At 36.0% G+C, this 14,573-nt stretch overlaps 1 protein-coding gene across 3 annotated transcripts in view; it reads left to right on the forward strand.

The window, feature by feature from the left end:
* Nucleotides 1-14,573, forward strand: part of ROBO1 (roundabout guidance receptor 1) — a 707,723-nt gene that overhangs the window by 85,358 nt on the left and 607,792 nt on the right. For all 3 annotated transcript variants that reach the window (XM_046904542.1, XM_046904541.1, XM_040653484.2), the window contains exon 2: nucleotides 3,099-3,239. In XM_046904542.1, coding sequence (XP_046760498.1) covers nucleotides 3,152-3,239 — 88 coding nt within the window. In that variant the 5' untranslated portion in view covers nucleotides 3,099-3,151. The remainder of the gene's footprint in view (nucleotides 1-3,098; nucleotides 3,240-14,573) is intronic.

A 14,573-nucleotide genomic window follows, 5' to 3' on the forward strand; every position in this document is an offset into this window, starting at 1 on the left:
GACTCAAAGGGATGAGTTATAAAACACCTTTGCTTCAGTCTTTACTGCTAACCTGATCCCTCAGGAATCCTAGATCCTTGAGATAAGAGAGTCTGGGGAAAGGAAGACTTCCCCTTGGTCAAAGAGGATCTAGTCAGATATTGTCTAGGCAAACTTGATACATACAAATCAATGGGCTCTGATGGATTGCACCCATGAGTACAGAACAAACTGGCAGAAGTGATTGTCAGCATTCTCTCTATCATCTTTGAAAGGTTATGGAGAATAGGAGAGATTTTCAAGGACTGGATGAAGGCCAGTGTCACCCTAGTCTTCAAAAAGAGCAAGAAGGAAGAACTGGCAACTATCAGTCAGTCTCAACTCTGTCCCTGGGAAGATGATGGAAATCTTATCCTGGATGTCATCACCAAGCAAATGGAAGAGAAGGTTATCAGAAATAGTCAATGTGGGGAAATCATGCTTGACCAATCTGGTAGCCTTTTATGATGTCGTGACCAGTTGGGTACATGAGGGGAGAGCAGTGGATGCTGTCTAACTTGACTTTAGCCAGGCTTTTCACATCCTTGTAATGAAGCCTAGGAAGTGTGGGATAGATGAATAGACAGTGAGGTGGACTGAGAACTGGCTGACTGGCAGAGCTCAGAGATTTGTGATCAGTGGTATACAGCCTAGTTGAAGACCTGCAACTAGTAGTGTTCTCCAGTGTTCAGTACTGGGTCAAATGTTGTTCAATATCTTCGTCAATGACCTGGATGAAGGGATACAGTGCACTCTTAGCAAGGTTGCTGATGGTACAAAGCTTGAAGGAGTAATTTACACACTAGAAGGCTGTGCTGCCATTCAGTAGGACCTGAACAGGCTGGCAAGTTGGCCAGAGATTAACCTGATGAGTTTCAACAAGGGCAAGTGCAGAGTCCTACACCTAGGAAGGAATAACAGCATGCATCGGTGTAGGTTTTATGCTGACCTGCTGGGAAGGAACTCTGCAGAGAAGGACCTGGATGTCTTGATAGACAACAGGTTGGCCACAAGCCAGCTCTGTGCCCTTGTGGTATCCTGGGGTACATTAAAAAGAGTGTGGCTAGCATGTCAATGGAAATGATCCTCCTCTTCTATTCTGCCCTGTGGAGGCTGCATCTGGAGTCCTATGTCCAGTGAGAGAATCCAGTCCCCAGAGAGGGATCCAGGGCCTGGACCATCTCCTATATGAGAAAAGGCTGGGAGACCTGGGATTCTTAAATCTGGAGAAGAGAACACTGATGGGGAATCTTATCAATGCTTATAATGGATGGGTGTCAGATTGATGGGGCCAGGCTCTTTTCAGCGGCGCCCAGAAACAGGACAAAAGGGCGATGGACACAAACTAGGACTTAGGGAATTCCATACAAACATGAGGAAAAAAGATATTTACTTTGATGTTTACAGAGCACTGGAACAAGCTGCCCAAAGAGGCTGTGGAGTTTCCTTCTCTGGAGGTATTCAAAACCTGCCTGAACACTTTCCTGTGTCATCTACTCTGGGGTATCTGCTTTAGTAGGGGGTTGAGCTAGGTGATCTTCAGAGATCCCTGCCAACCCCTACAATTCTCTGATTCTATGGTTGTGACCAGGTGGCGTCTGAAGATCTCTAAGGATGGAGACTCCACAACATCTCTGAGCAGCCTGTACCAGTGGTCTAACAATCGTACAGGAAAGAAGTACTTCCTGTTGTTTAGACAGAACTTTTTGTGTTTCAGTTTGTGCTCACTGCTTCATGTCTGGGTGCTGGGCACCACTGAAGAGCCTGGCTATGCCTTCTTTGCACTTTCATAGCTCTGTTTTGATTTTGTCAGCTGGCATTTGGGAATCATAATCCAAATTTTTCATCTCAGTGTATGTGTTCTCAGGTGCTAGGAGAACAAATACAAGGAGAGAGAAATAAGTGACGGTGTGATGTTATTAAGGTCCAGCATAGTTATTTTTTGTTGGACTAGAACTTCATGCACCAGCCTACCTCTCAGTTCCAATTGTGTTCAGTGGTCTCTAATTTTTAGTTGAGGTAAGGCAGTTATGGTTGTCTAGTAACTTGATAAATACATGAAATATCATCTCTCTTGTCACCAGGAACTTGATGTGAATCCCCAGATATTATACAATGCATAAATCATCGTGGTCACACATTTTATTTTGAATTGAGATAAAGGTCCTTATCAAAGCAACAAAACAAAGCAATAAAACTATTGCATTTATTTTAAGATTGCATATATATTCAAATAAAGATATTTGTCTAAAAAAAATTCAGAAGTTTTTAGAAGCTTATGGTTATCTAAAGAACACCACATGTTATTCAGAAACCTGTAAAGGAAAGGCACTATGTACAGACAGGTATACTGTAAATGGGATTTGGAGAGTTCTGGCCAAGAAATACTGAGCGCCAACATAGTTGATGTGCAAGAGAACAAATAAGATGAGCAGAAATTATTTCTGAATTGTGGTGGAGTTGTGAATACTTCTCAACCTACAGTTGTGGTCAGAAAAATGAGTCTAAAAGTCACTTCTAATCAAAAGATTCTTTTCTGTAAAATTCAGTTTTCCTACCAGTCACTTGAAAAGTTTCATCCCTTAATAACATGTATTTAATAGAAAGATACATTAACAGATAGAGCTATTAATGGGTAAAATTATCCATAGTTCTTGTTGAGCAAAAACACAACATCATAACAGGAGGACAGTTATAGTTTTAACCTAGGTTTTATAGAAAGCTAAATGTGGCTGAAGCACATTTTTAAAACATAAGGAACTATCTTGCTGAATTTCTTTAATAGCTTGAGTTCAGTAGTAACCAAATAATATGCAGCACTTTAAAATATATATCAAAACTCCTCACATCTACCTTTGAAACATCTTTTTAGGAGTTGGCTGTTCTGTAAGGATATTTAATATACTTTTGATGGTAGTTTATAACTTTCTAATTGTTAGGAAAAAAATGACATTTATTTACTTTTATGGCTGGCTATACTGAAACCAGCATACTTGATACAGTTATGCTGGTAGAAATATTTGGAAGTAACTTAAATTTATCATTAATTCATCTGCTCTTATTTCTATTGCACATTGCAGGTAACATTTACGTTAGCGCTGCTGAGCTGGTGTAATGCAAGGAGGGACACATCATGAAATGGAAACATTATCCTTTTTTGGTCATAGTAGCTGCATGCAGCCTTTCCAGATGTCATTACTTACTGGGTCAGCTTATTCCAGGTAGGTACCTTTTATTTAAACATTAACATTCATATTTTTGAGATTCATTTTTATGATGTCAGCGTGAATAAGTGCATGTATATACATAAAACTCTCTCCATATGTTAATGTGTGTGGGGGGGTTGAGTTTATTAATTTATGAGTATATCTATCAAAATTCAGAATTTAATAAGTACTGGGGTGTCTGTGCTGCAATTAATTGTTTGTCTTGATTATTAAGGACAATATATATAAAAAAGGGGGGCCTGAAAATCAAAGTAAGAAAATATTAAGGTGGCTGTTAAAACATTCCTTTGATTAGTACTGTTGGAGGGGGGAAGAATACAAAGTGCAGAAACTGATTTGAAGATCAAAGAGAATAGGAAATCTATAGAGAACCTTCCTGAAGAAGGAAAACAGCAGGCCATTGCAAACGGGAAGTAGCTGAAATGCTGCATCTTTGGTGAAATTCTACATGCCGGTAATCATGCCAGCGTCCATATGTGGAAAGTCTTGCTAACGTGGAGAGAGAGGTAATAAGTGTGTTTGAAAAACAGCAAAATGCTGTCCAGCTTGAAAGGGAAGGTGGTAAAATAGGTAACTTATGTCATTCAGCTGCAGCATGCAGTGGTTTTGTGGTTGAAGCAAAGTACAGGAAACAAAATCTGTTGGTTTTTTTTTTTTTTTCTTTCTTTCGAATAAATCAGTAAAAATGTCTTCTGCGTCATTCTGAATTATTTTCAGTATTTGTAATGAAAAAAACAAAACAAACTTTGATTGTTACTGCTAATAATGTACGCTCTTTCAGTAAAGTGTAGGAAGAACCAGTAGACATAAAATGAAAATATGAAAGTAACGTACTGATTTTTTGGTGTGGTATTTTTCTTTCCTGTTTTGTATTTGGATAGTAATGTAAAGACTGTACTGCCTGGATTTCTAACTTGAATACACTGTGCATACAGATTTTTTTGCCTGTACAATTCTTCATATATACGAAAGCAACTAGCTCAAACATAAACTACTCAATGAAGAGAGAAAGGAAAAGATTTTTCCTTCAAAGGTTTCTTTACCTATAATGAATGGTGTGGCTCACAGAATGTAAATTAAGGAAGTGAATTGATATTGTGTTTTTTTTTTTCCTATCTAATTTTGTTGGATTCAAATGCATTATGTAGGAGATGCAAAAAGACTCCAGAATAAAGTAAGATGCAAGTTAAAATTATCATTTTAAAAGTTTGACCTCAGACTTCAAAAACCATTTCAAAGCAATTTACCTGTCAGAAAGACATCTACCACTCTTTTTAAAAGGAATGCCTGCAGATCCAAATGTATTTTGCATGATAGCTACCTCCAAGCACTTGCATTGGTTTCAATTTAGTCCTAGTTTTGTAGATACTACTAAAAAGGCTGTTGGCATTGTATTACTTTTTCCATCAAATTAGTTTCAGAATAAAATCTCAGGCGGCATTTTGATTCTGTCCCTGCTTTGTAATTTTCATCACAGATCCAATGCTTGAACCAGGAGATTACTCTGCTTAGCCAAACATCAGTGCACTCAGCCTGGCTGGCAGGGTGCCAGAAGTGTGAATATCACAAATAATCAAATATAGCATGGAGGGGTTTTTTTTGTTCTTTGTTTTTTGTTGTTGTTGTTGTTGTTTATTTGTTTATTTTCTTGAAGCAGTTCAGCCCATTCATTTTTGCTCTTTTCATGACTTTTTCTTACAAAGCTTGTCTCCCCTTTTTTTTAATTGCACAGAAAGAGATCTGTGCAAAATCTGAAACATTTTCATTCACTTAATTGTGGGGGAGAAATAATACTTCTTTGGAATTCTGCTGTATTCTTTACCACATACAGATAGATACAGATACTTACATAAATATAGGAAGAGATTTTTCAGAGGATTGCTTAAAACAATAAACAGCTAAAGTGTGTCAGATCATAGTACTGTTAATTGGTATGTTATTGGTTCTTTTTGTTTGTTTGTTTTGCATTGTTTTGTTTCAGTGAGAAAAATTCCTTTCAAAAATCATTTAATTAATTATTTTTAGATAAGTTTTCCCCTTGTTATTAAAACCTTAAAAAATGGAGTTTTATTGTTTTAAGCTTTCAAATTCTCCACATCAAGAATTGTTCCTGCTTACTGATGACAAACTCTCAGAAATTTGTTAATGCTTACCCTCAGAAGTAGAATTCTTGACTTCAGTAAAATGTGATCAATTTTAATGGTGATCTCATAACTTTGAAACATTTACTACCATTTTTTCTCAATCTTTTCATATATTCTTGTTTTGTCTCGCTCTTTTGCATATGGGGTCCACAGGGAAGTACTGTCTCCCCCCTTTATTAAAATCACGGCTGAGCCTTTCATCTCATGTCATTACATCTTACCTCTAATTCACATATAAAATACACTCGCTGTTCCACTATGGCTGTCTCCCGAGGCATGAAGCACCTCTGCCTTGGCACATCTTTATTTAATCAGGAGTTGAGCATTATCTGGAAGGATGTGATTTTTTTTTTCTTTCCAGTTGCTCTGCATATTTAAAAGCTGAATAACTTGATCATTGATTTAAAAGTGCTCTGATCTAAGAAAACACAGCATTAACTAATGCTATATTATGTTTGGATGCATACATTTTTCTCCATGTTTTCAGTTATGTCATTGAAGTGTTTTAAAGATTGCATTTACTACATTGTCAAAAATACTTAAGTACAACAGAACAACTTCAAATCCCACAGGTAGAAAAAGTCTTGAATAATTTAAATAGGACTACTTTTTCTCAGTTTAAATTAATAGAGATGGGCACAACCGTTTCAGATTTGTGATTTGATAGCAAAAGCAGTAGAAGCATTTCTCATGGACCTGGCTGGGCCTGTGATCGGGTCCTTAGAAGGCAGTATTGTGTAATTGAAAGTATCCTCCATGTGAAGTGGAATAGGTGCCACATATGTGGGATCTATTCAAACTTTCAGCTTTACAGAAATACCTGGAAAAAGAAAACCTTGTAAAACCTTATAATGACAATTTTTAATGCTCCTGGCAGATTTAATAATATAATTGTTCTAAGGGAATTCTTGGAGAGAGGAGGAGGAGGAGAAAACTTCTTTTGCATTTAGCTTTTTTTTTCTTTTAAGATTTTGGTAGATGTTACAGACCTTCATAATCTACAAATTCTATCTCCCAGTACTTCAGTAAATGCTAATGTTATACTGTTATCCCTAATTTTCAAGTAAAATTGATTGTTTTTCTGATATCTATTCTGATTTTTAAACGTTACTGCATTTTTTTTCCTCCAGAAAATAGGTTTCCCTTAGGAGATAGAGTTAAATAACAAAGCATAATATGTAAAATATATGCAACAAAGTGTAGATTTGAGAATAATGTTTTGCCAGTTTAAGTTTTAAATAGAAAACCCTACAACCTTCTCTGATAATCATAGGAACTTGCTGAAATCCCGAAGAGAAGCAGCCCAGGACTTTGCTTCCTGTAGAGCAGACAAAAATATTTCAAACTTCATTTTCCCTAATAATTCTTGGCTTACTATTAAAACACTGAAGAAAATACCTTGGCTGTCATAGTTTGTCCCTTTTGACGTGAGACTGTTATTAATCATAATTAAGCTTTCATAAATAGAATTCTTATTTTTTCACTGCCTCTAATGTTTGAGTATGTATCTTTTGCCTATCTTTAAAGACATGCTACGGAGTAAGTTGTCATTTTTGGAATCTAAAAATTTGCTGTTGAGAGCTTTCATCAAGTTGATCATATTTTACTATCATAAGTAGCCATTTAGTTCAGCCTCTTCAAGGATATTATTTGGCGTGGGTTTTTTTGTTTTCTTTTGTTTTGTTTTTAATATAAATTAACTTTTCAGTCCTTTAGAATCTGTATTCTGGATAGTTAACACAGCTTACAGATTTGAAGGTGTCCTTTGTTACCTGCTTTTCAAACTGCTGAAGTTATCTGATTATGGTACTCTGGGTTTATAAGTGTTTGATACATTTTAACAAGAAATTTTATGTTATCGTGGTTTTCTTACAACCTTTGAAATCATCATGAAAAGATGGCTCCTAACACTGAAATATCCTCATTTGCTGCTTCATAAAGATTCATTCTCCTATAGTTTTAAAGTGCCTGAATGAAATTTCGATTAGATATCCAAAATAAATCCCTCAATGATCTGAGTAAGGTATTGAATAGTTCAGTTGAAGAATGCACCTAGTTTTACGGTTTTGCAGGTTTGTCTGAGAGCAATATTAAAAAAAAAATGAAATGTTCAGCCCCACTTAATCCACAATTTAACTACTGCCTGTCTTTTGACACTGCCTCAGAGGCAAAGGAAAATGGATTCAAATTCTGTACAAGCCCCTGTTTGTGAAACTGTAAAGGACTCACTGAGCTAAGGAAATTAAGAGTGACCAGTACTCCCTTGATACTTTTTAAAGAGTAGAGGATATAGATTTGCATTCTTTCATCTGGAAAGTATTTGAGAATAGATTTCACCCATTCTGAGTGAGTTATGTAGCAGCTGAGCTGATAGTCAAAAAGATGGCATTTCTTTTGATTTTATTTTTTCTAATGGTTTAAAGTAGTGATGCTCATAATTATTTTGTGGTGGGCCAGTAAACATTTCAGAGTACCTAGATAGGAAAGTCTAGTTTGTACGTCAGTGGGGAAATAAGAGAAAGGATAGATGCCAAAAACCTCACAACTTATGTAAACCTGAGCCTTCTCAGGAAGAGGTCTTTTAGTCCCATGTTAATTCTGAAGTCGAAAGGACATGATTTCACATGATCAGATTTTTACATATGAGTCTCCAATTTCCATATAAAATCCTCTTATTCTTTAGTTGAATATGAAACAAAATGAAGATAACGTCTAGCTACTTCTGATTAAAGACATATGTATAAGATTGAAAGCGTGTAAGTAAGCACAATCACAGAAAAACTGAGGTTTCAATGCATGTCTGGAGGTGATCTTGTCTGATTTTTTGCTCAGAACAGTGCTATCATCTGAGTTAAATCAGGTTGTACAAGGTCTTTTCTAGCTGAGTTCTGAGAGTCTTCTCGGATGGAAATTTCATAAGCTCTCTGGGGCACTTTGGTGTATTTTTCTTCCCTCCCTAGAGTGAGTTAAAACTTCTAGTATTGCAGTTTGTGACTTTTGCTTCTTGTCCTTCCACTGTGCAAGTCTGGCTGGCTTTCACTTCCACGAGACTTTCTGTAAGGTAGCTGAAATCTGTAATTAGACTTCTGTCTCAGAGATAGGTACGCTAAACCAACCCAACTTCCGTAACCTTTCCCTGTTTTTCTGTATGCCTCAGCCTCTGACCATCTTAGGGACTCGTGGGGATTCTTCCCCATTTTTCTATTTCTCTCTTGGAGCAAACGGTTCAAGAATGGATGCATTCTTCCATGTGCAGACTCATTAGTGACAGCTAGATAAAGCAAATCATCCCTTGACCTGCTGATTTTGCTCTCACTAAAGCATCCCAGATTGTTGGTAGCCTCCTCTCGGCAAGGGCACACTGCCAATGCAAATTCACCTTATTCACTAGAACCACAGATTAATGACATGCTCTTAACTTCCCATCATATACCTTCTGCCACCAAAAGGAACTGTTGACAAACCAGTGGCAAGAAATACTTAATTTTCATTCACATTCTCTAACTGTGTTATTTTCACAGGCTTTAATGTATATTGGTATTGACTATAAATTACATCTGTGATTCTACTTCTCTGTAACTTTGATAAATGTATCTGTAAGTGATGCATAGGAAGGGATGATAATGTATTGTTTTCTTTTATACGTGCCTTGAAGTTTGTAGATAGTGATCAAATTCAGAGAAAATAGACAGATCAGGCTTCGTAGAAGTTAAGAATCTTGTGGAAAGTTGTGTTTCTATCATTTGCATCCAATTAACTTGAAGCAGACAGAACTCAGATTTAAAAAACAAATGATAAAGTACATACATTTTGTTTAGGCCTTAAAAAGATGAATCTTACAGCAAAAATATTTTAGAAGATAGATAAATAACAGTTTTCCTCTCTTTTTTTCTCCTTTTTTTTTTCATCTGTGTTCTCAGAACAACCAGATTTGTTTGTGTAGGAACATAGTCCATACTGTAATCTTTTGAGAAAGGGAAGCAGTACAGATGAAATCATCTAATCTGACCACTGTGCATTCCTATGCATATGTATAAACATTTGTAAATATAAGCAACAGCATGCATTTATCAGATGATAACTGACTGAAAAGATATTCTGTCTCACGTAGTATCCTTTGAAGTGCGGGTTAATATGTCATCTCTGCAAAATATTTGCAAAATATTGAAAAATACTGAAAAATTCTTAAATCACGGCATTCATGAATTGAATTCTCAGATTATTTCACATTTCTATGCTTTATGGTGTCAGTTTGTTTTTCTTACTTGTTTTTTTTTTTTTTTTTTCCGGGGATGGTGTGTGGTGAAGTAGGTAAAGGTTTGGAATTCTTATCAGTAGAAATATCATGCCTTGAAAGAGGACAAATGTTGAAGCAGGAAAAAAAATCTGGCACTTGCTTTGCCTTCCAGAGGTTGTCAGTGTACACTGAGATCTTAATAAATGAAAAGATTGCCAGCTGTACTTCAATTAATGGCTTCTTTAGTAGCATTTAAAAACAAATAAATAAAACAATATGCTTTATTTCAATGTCTGACTATATGGAGATAAAGCAAGAGGTTGAGTAAGCTGTAAGACACTTAAGGAAGAAATTCGTATTCTTAATCTAGCTGTACATCATGCAACTATTCTGCTTTGATGATGTGACCTCTGTGATGAACCTGGCTAGTAGAGCACATGTGCTGCACCATCTTCCTAATTAAGTCATCAGAATGCACTGGAGCAAACTGAGTGACTTGCATAGACCAGTATAAGTAATTTTAGTTCCTCTATTGCTTGGTTAATAGAAAGTGGCACTGTTCTAGATTATGACTGATAGAGGTTACATGCTACAGCTGCTCTTATTGTGCCTGTAGGTAGACCATTTTATAAGCAGTTTCTGTGCATATGTAACAAGGGGGCACTGTTATTTCTTTCCCTTTTTACTTTTTGAGGATGTAATCAGAGACATATCTTCTGCCCCTCCCCCCCCCCAACCCCCCAGAAGTCCTTATCTACAATTATTCTCAAAGCACAGAGGTAGTCTACTTGTTTTGAATTCAGTAAAGGAACTTTTTCCAAAACTGATCTCAAAAGGAAAGGATGTCTACTGGAACAAATAAAAAGATAAAGAAAAAATGTCAGTGGTGACAACTGGGCTCTTAAGAAAAAAGGAAATATTTTTGATAGGGATTTCAAATGGCCTCAGCTTAAGCCTTTGTAAACACATGGTATGGATTCTGAACCTTTTATTGGTATTCTTCACAAATAGTCTCACTTGAAGCTTTAGAGGAGAAATATGGTTGTTGGGTTTTTTGTTTGTTTTTTGGTTTTGTTTGTTTGTTTGTTTGTTTTTTCATTTCCTTTCTTAGAGACAAAAATACAAAAAATATCAGACTGGCATAGTCAGGCCTTGAAAATCTCTCATAGTCATTATAAACTTATTGTAAGAACATTTGCTGGTATACATAGTTCTGTGGCACTCCAGAGCATATAACAAGGCTACTGTGGAGGAGTTCGTGTGTAATAATCTAAGAATGAATTCTCTTGAATTCTGTAATTTCATGAATGTTAATGAAGAATGTATGTATTTATAGATAATAGAATTTTGACCAGAAATCGTTCTACATAAATTAAAACAAAACAAAAAAAAAGTGATTTTTTTTTTTTACATAATTGATAAATTGTCCTGAGAACAGTCTTCAGTTACAAAAGTGCAGAGCAAAATGGCCTAGTCTCTATTGAATCTAATCTTTATTTAGGTAATCAGTGTGTTAGACCTTCAAAGCAACTTAATGACTTTAACATCAATTATAAAACTAATTTCAGTCATATCAGTGGAAGAATGTAAGAATTTACAAGGATGTTTTCACACTTATAACTACTCAAGGGGTTTCTGCAGGCTTATCTACACTTGCTAATTTATTTTTAGTGCTGCGTAATATGGTGCCTAGGGATGCTTTATTAAATATTTTACAATGTGTCAAATATATTTGTACAATTTCTGCCTTGATAAAAAGTAGTTTACATAAACATGTATCTATATATTGGAAAAAAAATCCTTTTTCATGGACTGTTAGCTTATTTTTGCACAAGATTCACAGGAAATTTCTACCTTTTGTCTAGTGTGAATTTTAAATCATAGTGGAACTGTTGAAACAATATAGGTCATATTTTAATCTTTTACTCATCCTTAGCTATTGAGTTAGTTTGACACTAACATCTGTAGTATTTATAATGTATACATTGTCATGTTATCAGTACAGCAGTGAATAAATGACTAGTTGCTGTGTGTTCCTTATTCCATTATTTTTCAAGTTTATATTTTTGTTATTAACAGCTTAACTATTTTTCCTACATTGTTGACTGTATGTTGGTAGTCAAAATAACATGTCAAGTATGCTGTGTATATTACTTCCAAATCAGTCAACCAAACTTACTCTGTTGAATGAAAACAAAAAAAAACACCTGTCCTTTACAAATGATTTTTGCTTAAGGCATTCTTACAGGCTACCATGAAGATAAAAGACCCTTTAACAGTGCTGTGAAGCACATCTGGTTAGCCATTTACTGTTAAGCTTCTATGTTTAGACATTTCTTTAATTATACTTCTGGAGGCTTTTTTCTTCTTTTTTTTCTCCCCAACATTTCCCCACGGATAAAATTTAATGATATTATTTATAACTTGCTTTATAAATTAGATCATTGATGACTGAAGTTTATGCCTTCTTCATCTTGACATGCAGCTGATGTGACCTCCAAGGTCACACTTTTAATATATGAAAATAAAAAGGCAGCTAGGCAACTCATGGTACCTAACAAAGGGATGCATGGCTGTTTATCTTTTTTCCTTCCCCCTCTCTCCTTTATTTGCAATTATACCCTCCAGGGTTTCTTTTACTTACTGCACTTCCTATTAAGTATGATTAAACTGTTCCCAGTTCTGTGTACATCCATCTGAGTCTTCAGAGTTAAACATGTAGGTGTAAAATTTAAGATTTTTGTAGAATCATAGAGTCATAAAGGCCAGGGCTGGATGGGACCTAAAGATCATCCAGTTCCAACCCCTTGCCATGGGCAGGGCTGTCACTCATCAGCTCAAACTGCCTGGGGTTCCATCTAACCTGGCCTTAAGTGCCTCCAGGGATGGGGCACCGCTGCTTCTCTGGGCAGCATGTGCCAGGCCCTCACCACCCTCTGAGTAAAAATATTCCTTCTAACATCTAACCTAAATCTCCCCTAAATCTAAAGCCATTCCCCCTTATCCTATCACTATCAGACCAGGTAAAATGTCAGCCCCCCTCTTGTATATAAGCTCTTTTCAGGTCTCTTCAAGGCCACAATTAGGTCTCCCTAGAGACTTCTCTTATCCAAGCTGAACAACCCAAAAAAGCTTTCTTCATAGAAGTGCTCCAGCCCTGTGACCATCCTCATTGCCCTCCACTGGATCTGTTCCAATAGCTCCACATCTTTACTGTTTTGGGGGCCCCAGGCCTGGACACAGTACTCCAGATGGGGTCTCACAAGAGCTGAGTAGAGAGGGACAATCACCTCCCTCTCCATGCTGGCCACCTCTCATTTAATGCAGCCCAGGAAACTGTTGCAGAAAGAAGTTAGCATCTGTTCTAAAATGTCAGCGGTTTGGAGACATGCCCACTCGTATTGGTTTCTCTTTCTACTTCTAATTTGGAGCTGTTGCAGGGGAGAAAGATTCTTTATACTATTGTTGTTTTAGCATTTGCCTTTAACAAGATGGTTTTGATATGTCTTAAAATACACAGATCAAAGCTGATGCTTGAATCCCATAGGACTCTGTCCTAAATTTTCAAAAAATGCAGACTACACTATGTTAAAACTAAAAATGTAGAAAAACTAGGAATGGTGATTACTGTCTACCTTCCTTCCTAGTTTATTTTCCATTTCTTTAAAATATACAATTTTCAAAATTTCTATGTCCTTGAAAGGGCTTGCTGTACAGAGAGGTCAAAATGTTAACTTCGAGTTCATTTCTTTCCAGCATTCACACAGCTTGCCCAAATTGAGCTCTCTGCTCTCATGGCTAGATTACTTATGGGACATGAGCTAGCTTATTTAAAGCTAGTCTGGAAACTTGACTTTACACTGCAATCTGCTGTACTTTTACTGTCTGCTATCTTTATTTTATACTGCAGCTTTTCTTGCAAGGCTTCATGGTGTTTTATCCTACTGTAGACATTTTTAAAAATTGTAATATAGCTTGCAATTGAAATAGACATTTAATTTCTGTGGTTTTACTCTTCAGAAAGATTCCATTAGTACAGGTTTTTGTTGTTGTTCTTTTGTTTGTTTGTTTGTTTGTTTAGTTTGGTTTTGTTTTGTTTTCTCCTGTGGCTTTTGAAAGACTATATAGACAGTGGTGGTTTTTCCTGGTGTTCTTTTTTTTTTTTTTTTTTTTTCCTTCAAGAAACATTATAAGAAAAGCTTGTGCATGCTTTAGCAGGAAATCCTGAATCATCAAGTATTTCAAAGTTGTTACGTGCAGTCAGAAAAAGGATGGCTTAAGGTCAGTCATAGCTTATGATGGTATTCTGTCAGTGTCAAGTCTGGCTTTGAGCTCACATTCAAGATATTTAACCTTTCTATTACTGGAGAAATTCCAATCAATCTACGTTACAGTCATCTTGCAAGAAATAAAGGAAATCCCTTGGTCAGCATTTGCAGAACAGTCAGTTTTGCTAATTCAGAACTGTCAGAATCTTATCATTAGAATTGACTAGTCTTTCCTCTTGTCAAAAAGAAGTGGAAGCAACAATATTGTACACAACTACAGCATTTTTTTTTTAACTGAAGGAAAATCTAGAGTAAAACTGTTTATTTCTAGTCTGATTGCATGAAATCTTTATTATAATAGATGATAATTCTTGTACATAACAAAGCATAAGCAATATTTTAATACTGCGGAGCCAATTTAACAAATTCCATTCAAGGGCCACAGGGCACTTGTAGCCACCATTAAATTTTGCTCATGAACTGATGTGTCAAATTAAAAAGTAAAGTGATTTTGATGAAGACTTCATCTTACTTCCCATTTTAATCTTTAATATATTTCTGGAGAGGGAAAAAAAATTGTGGGACAAGAACAGGAAAAAGAGGAAGAGAACAGAAACACTGGTGCAGAATGGCTGCTAATGTAGAAACAGAAATAGCAGGAGGCTGAAAATAAATGTGG

This window comes from Gallus gallus, chromosome 1 (genome assembly GCF_016699485.2).
Source record: "Gallus gallus isolate bGalGal1 chromosome 1, bGalGal1.mat.broiler.GRCg7b, whole genome shotgun sequence".
Classification (NCBI taxonomy): Eukaryota; Metazoa; Chordata; class Aves; order Galliformes; family Phasianidae; genus Gallus; species Gallus gallus.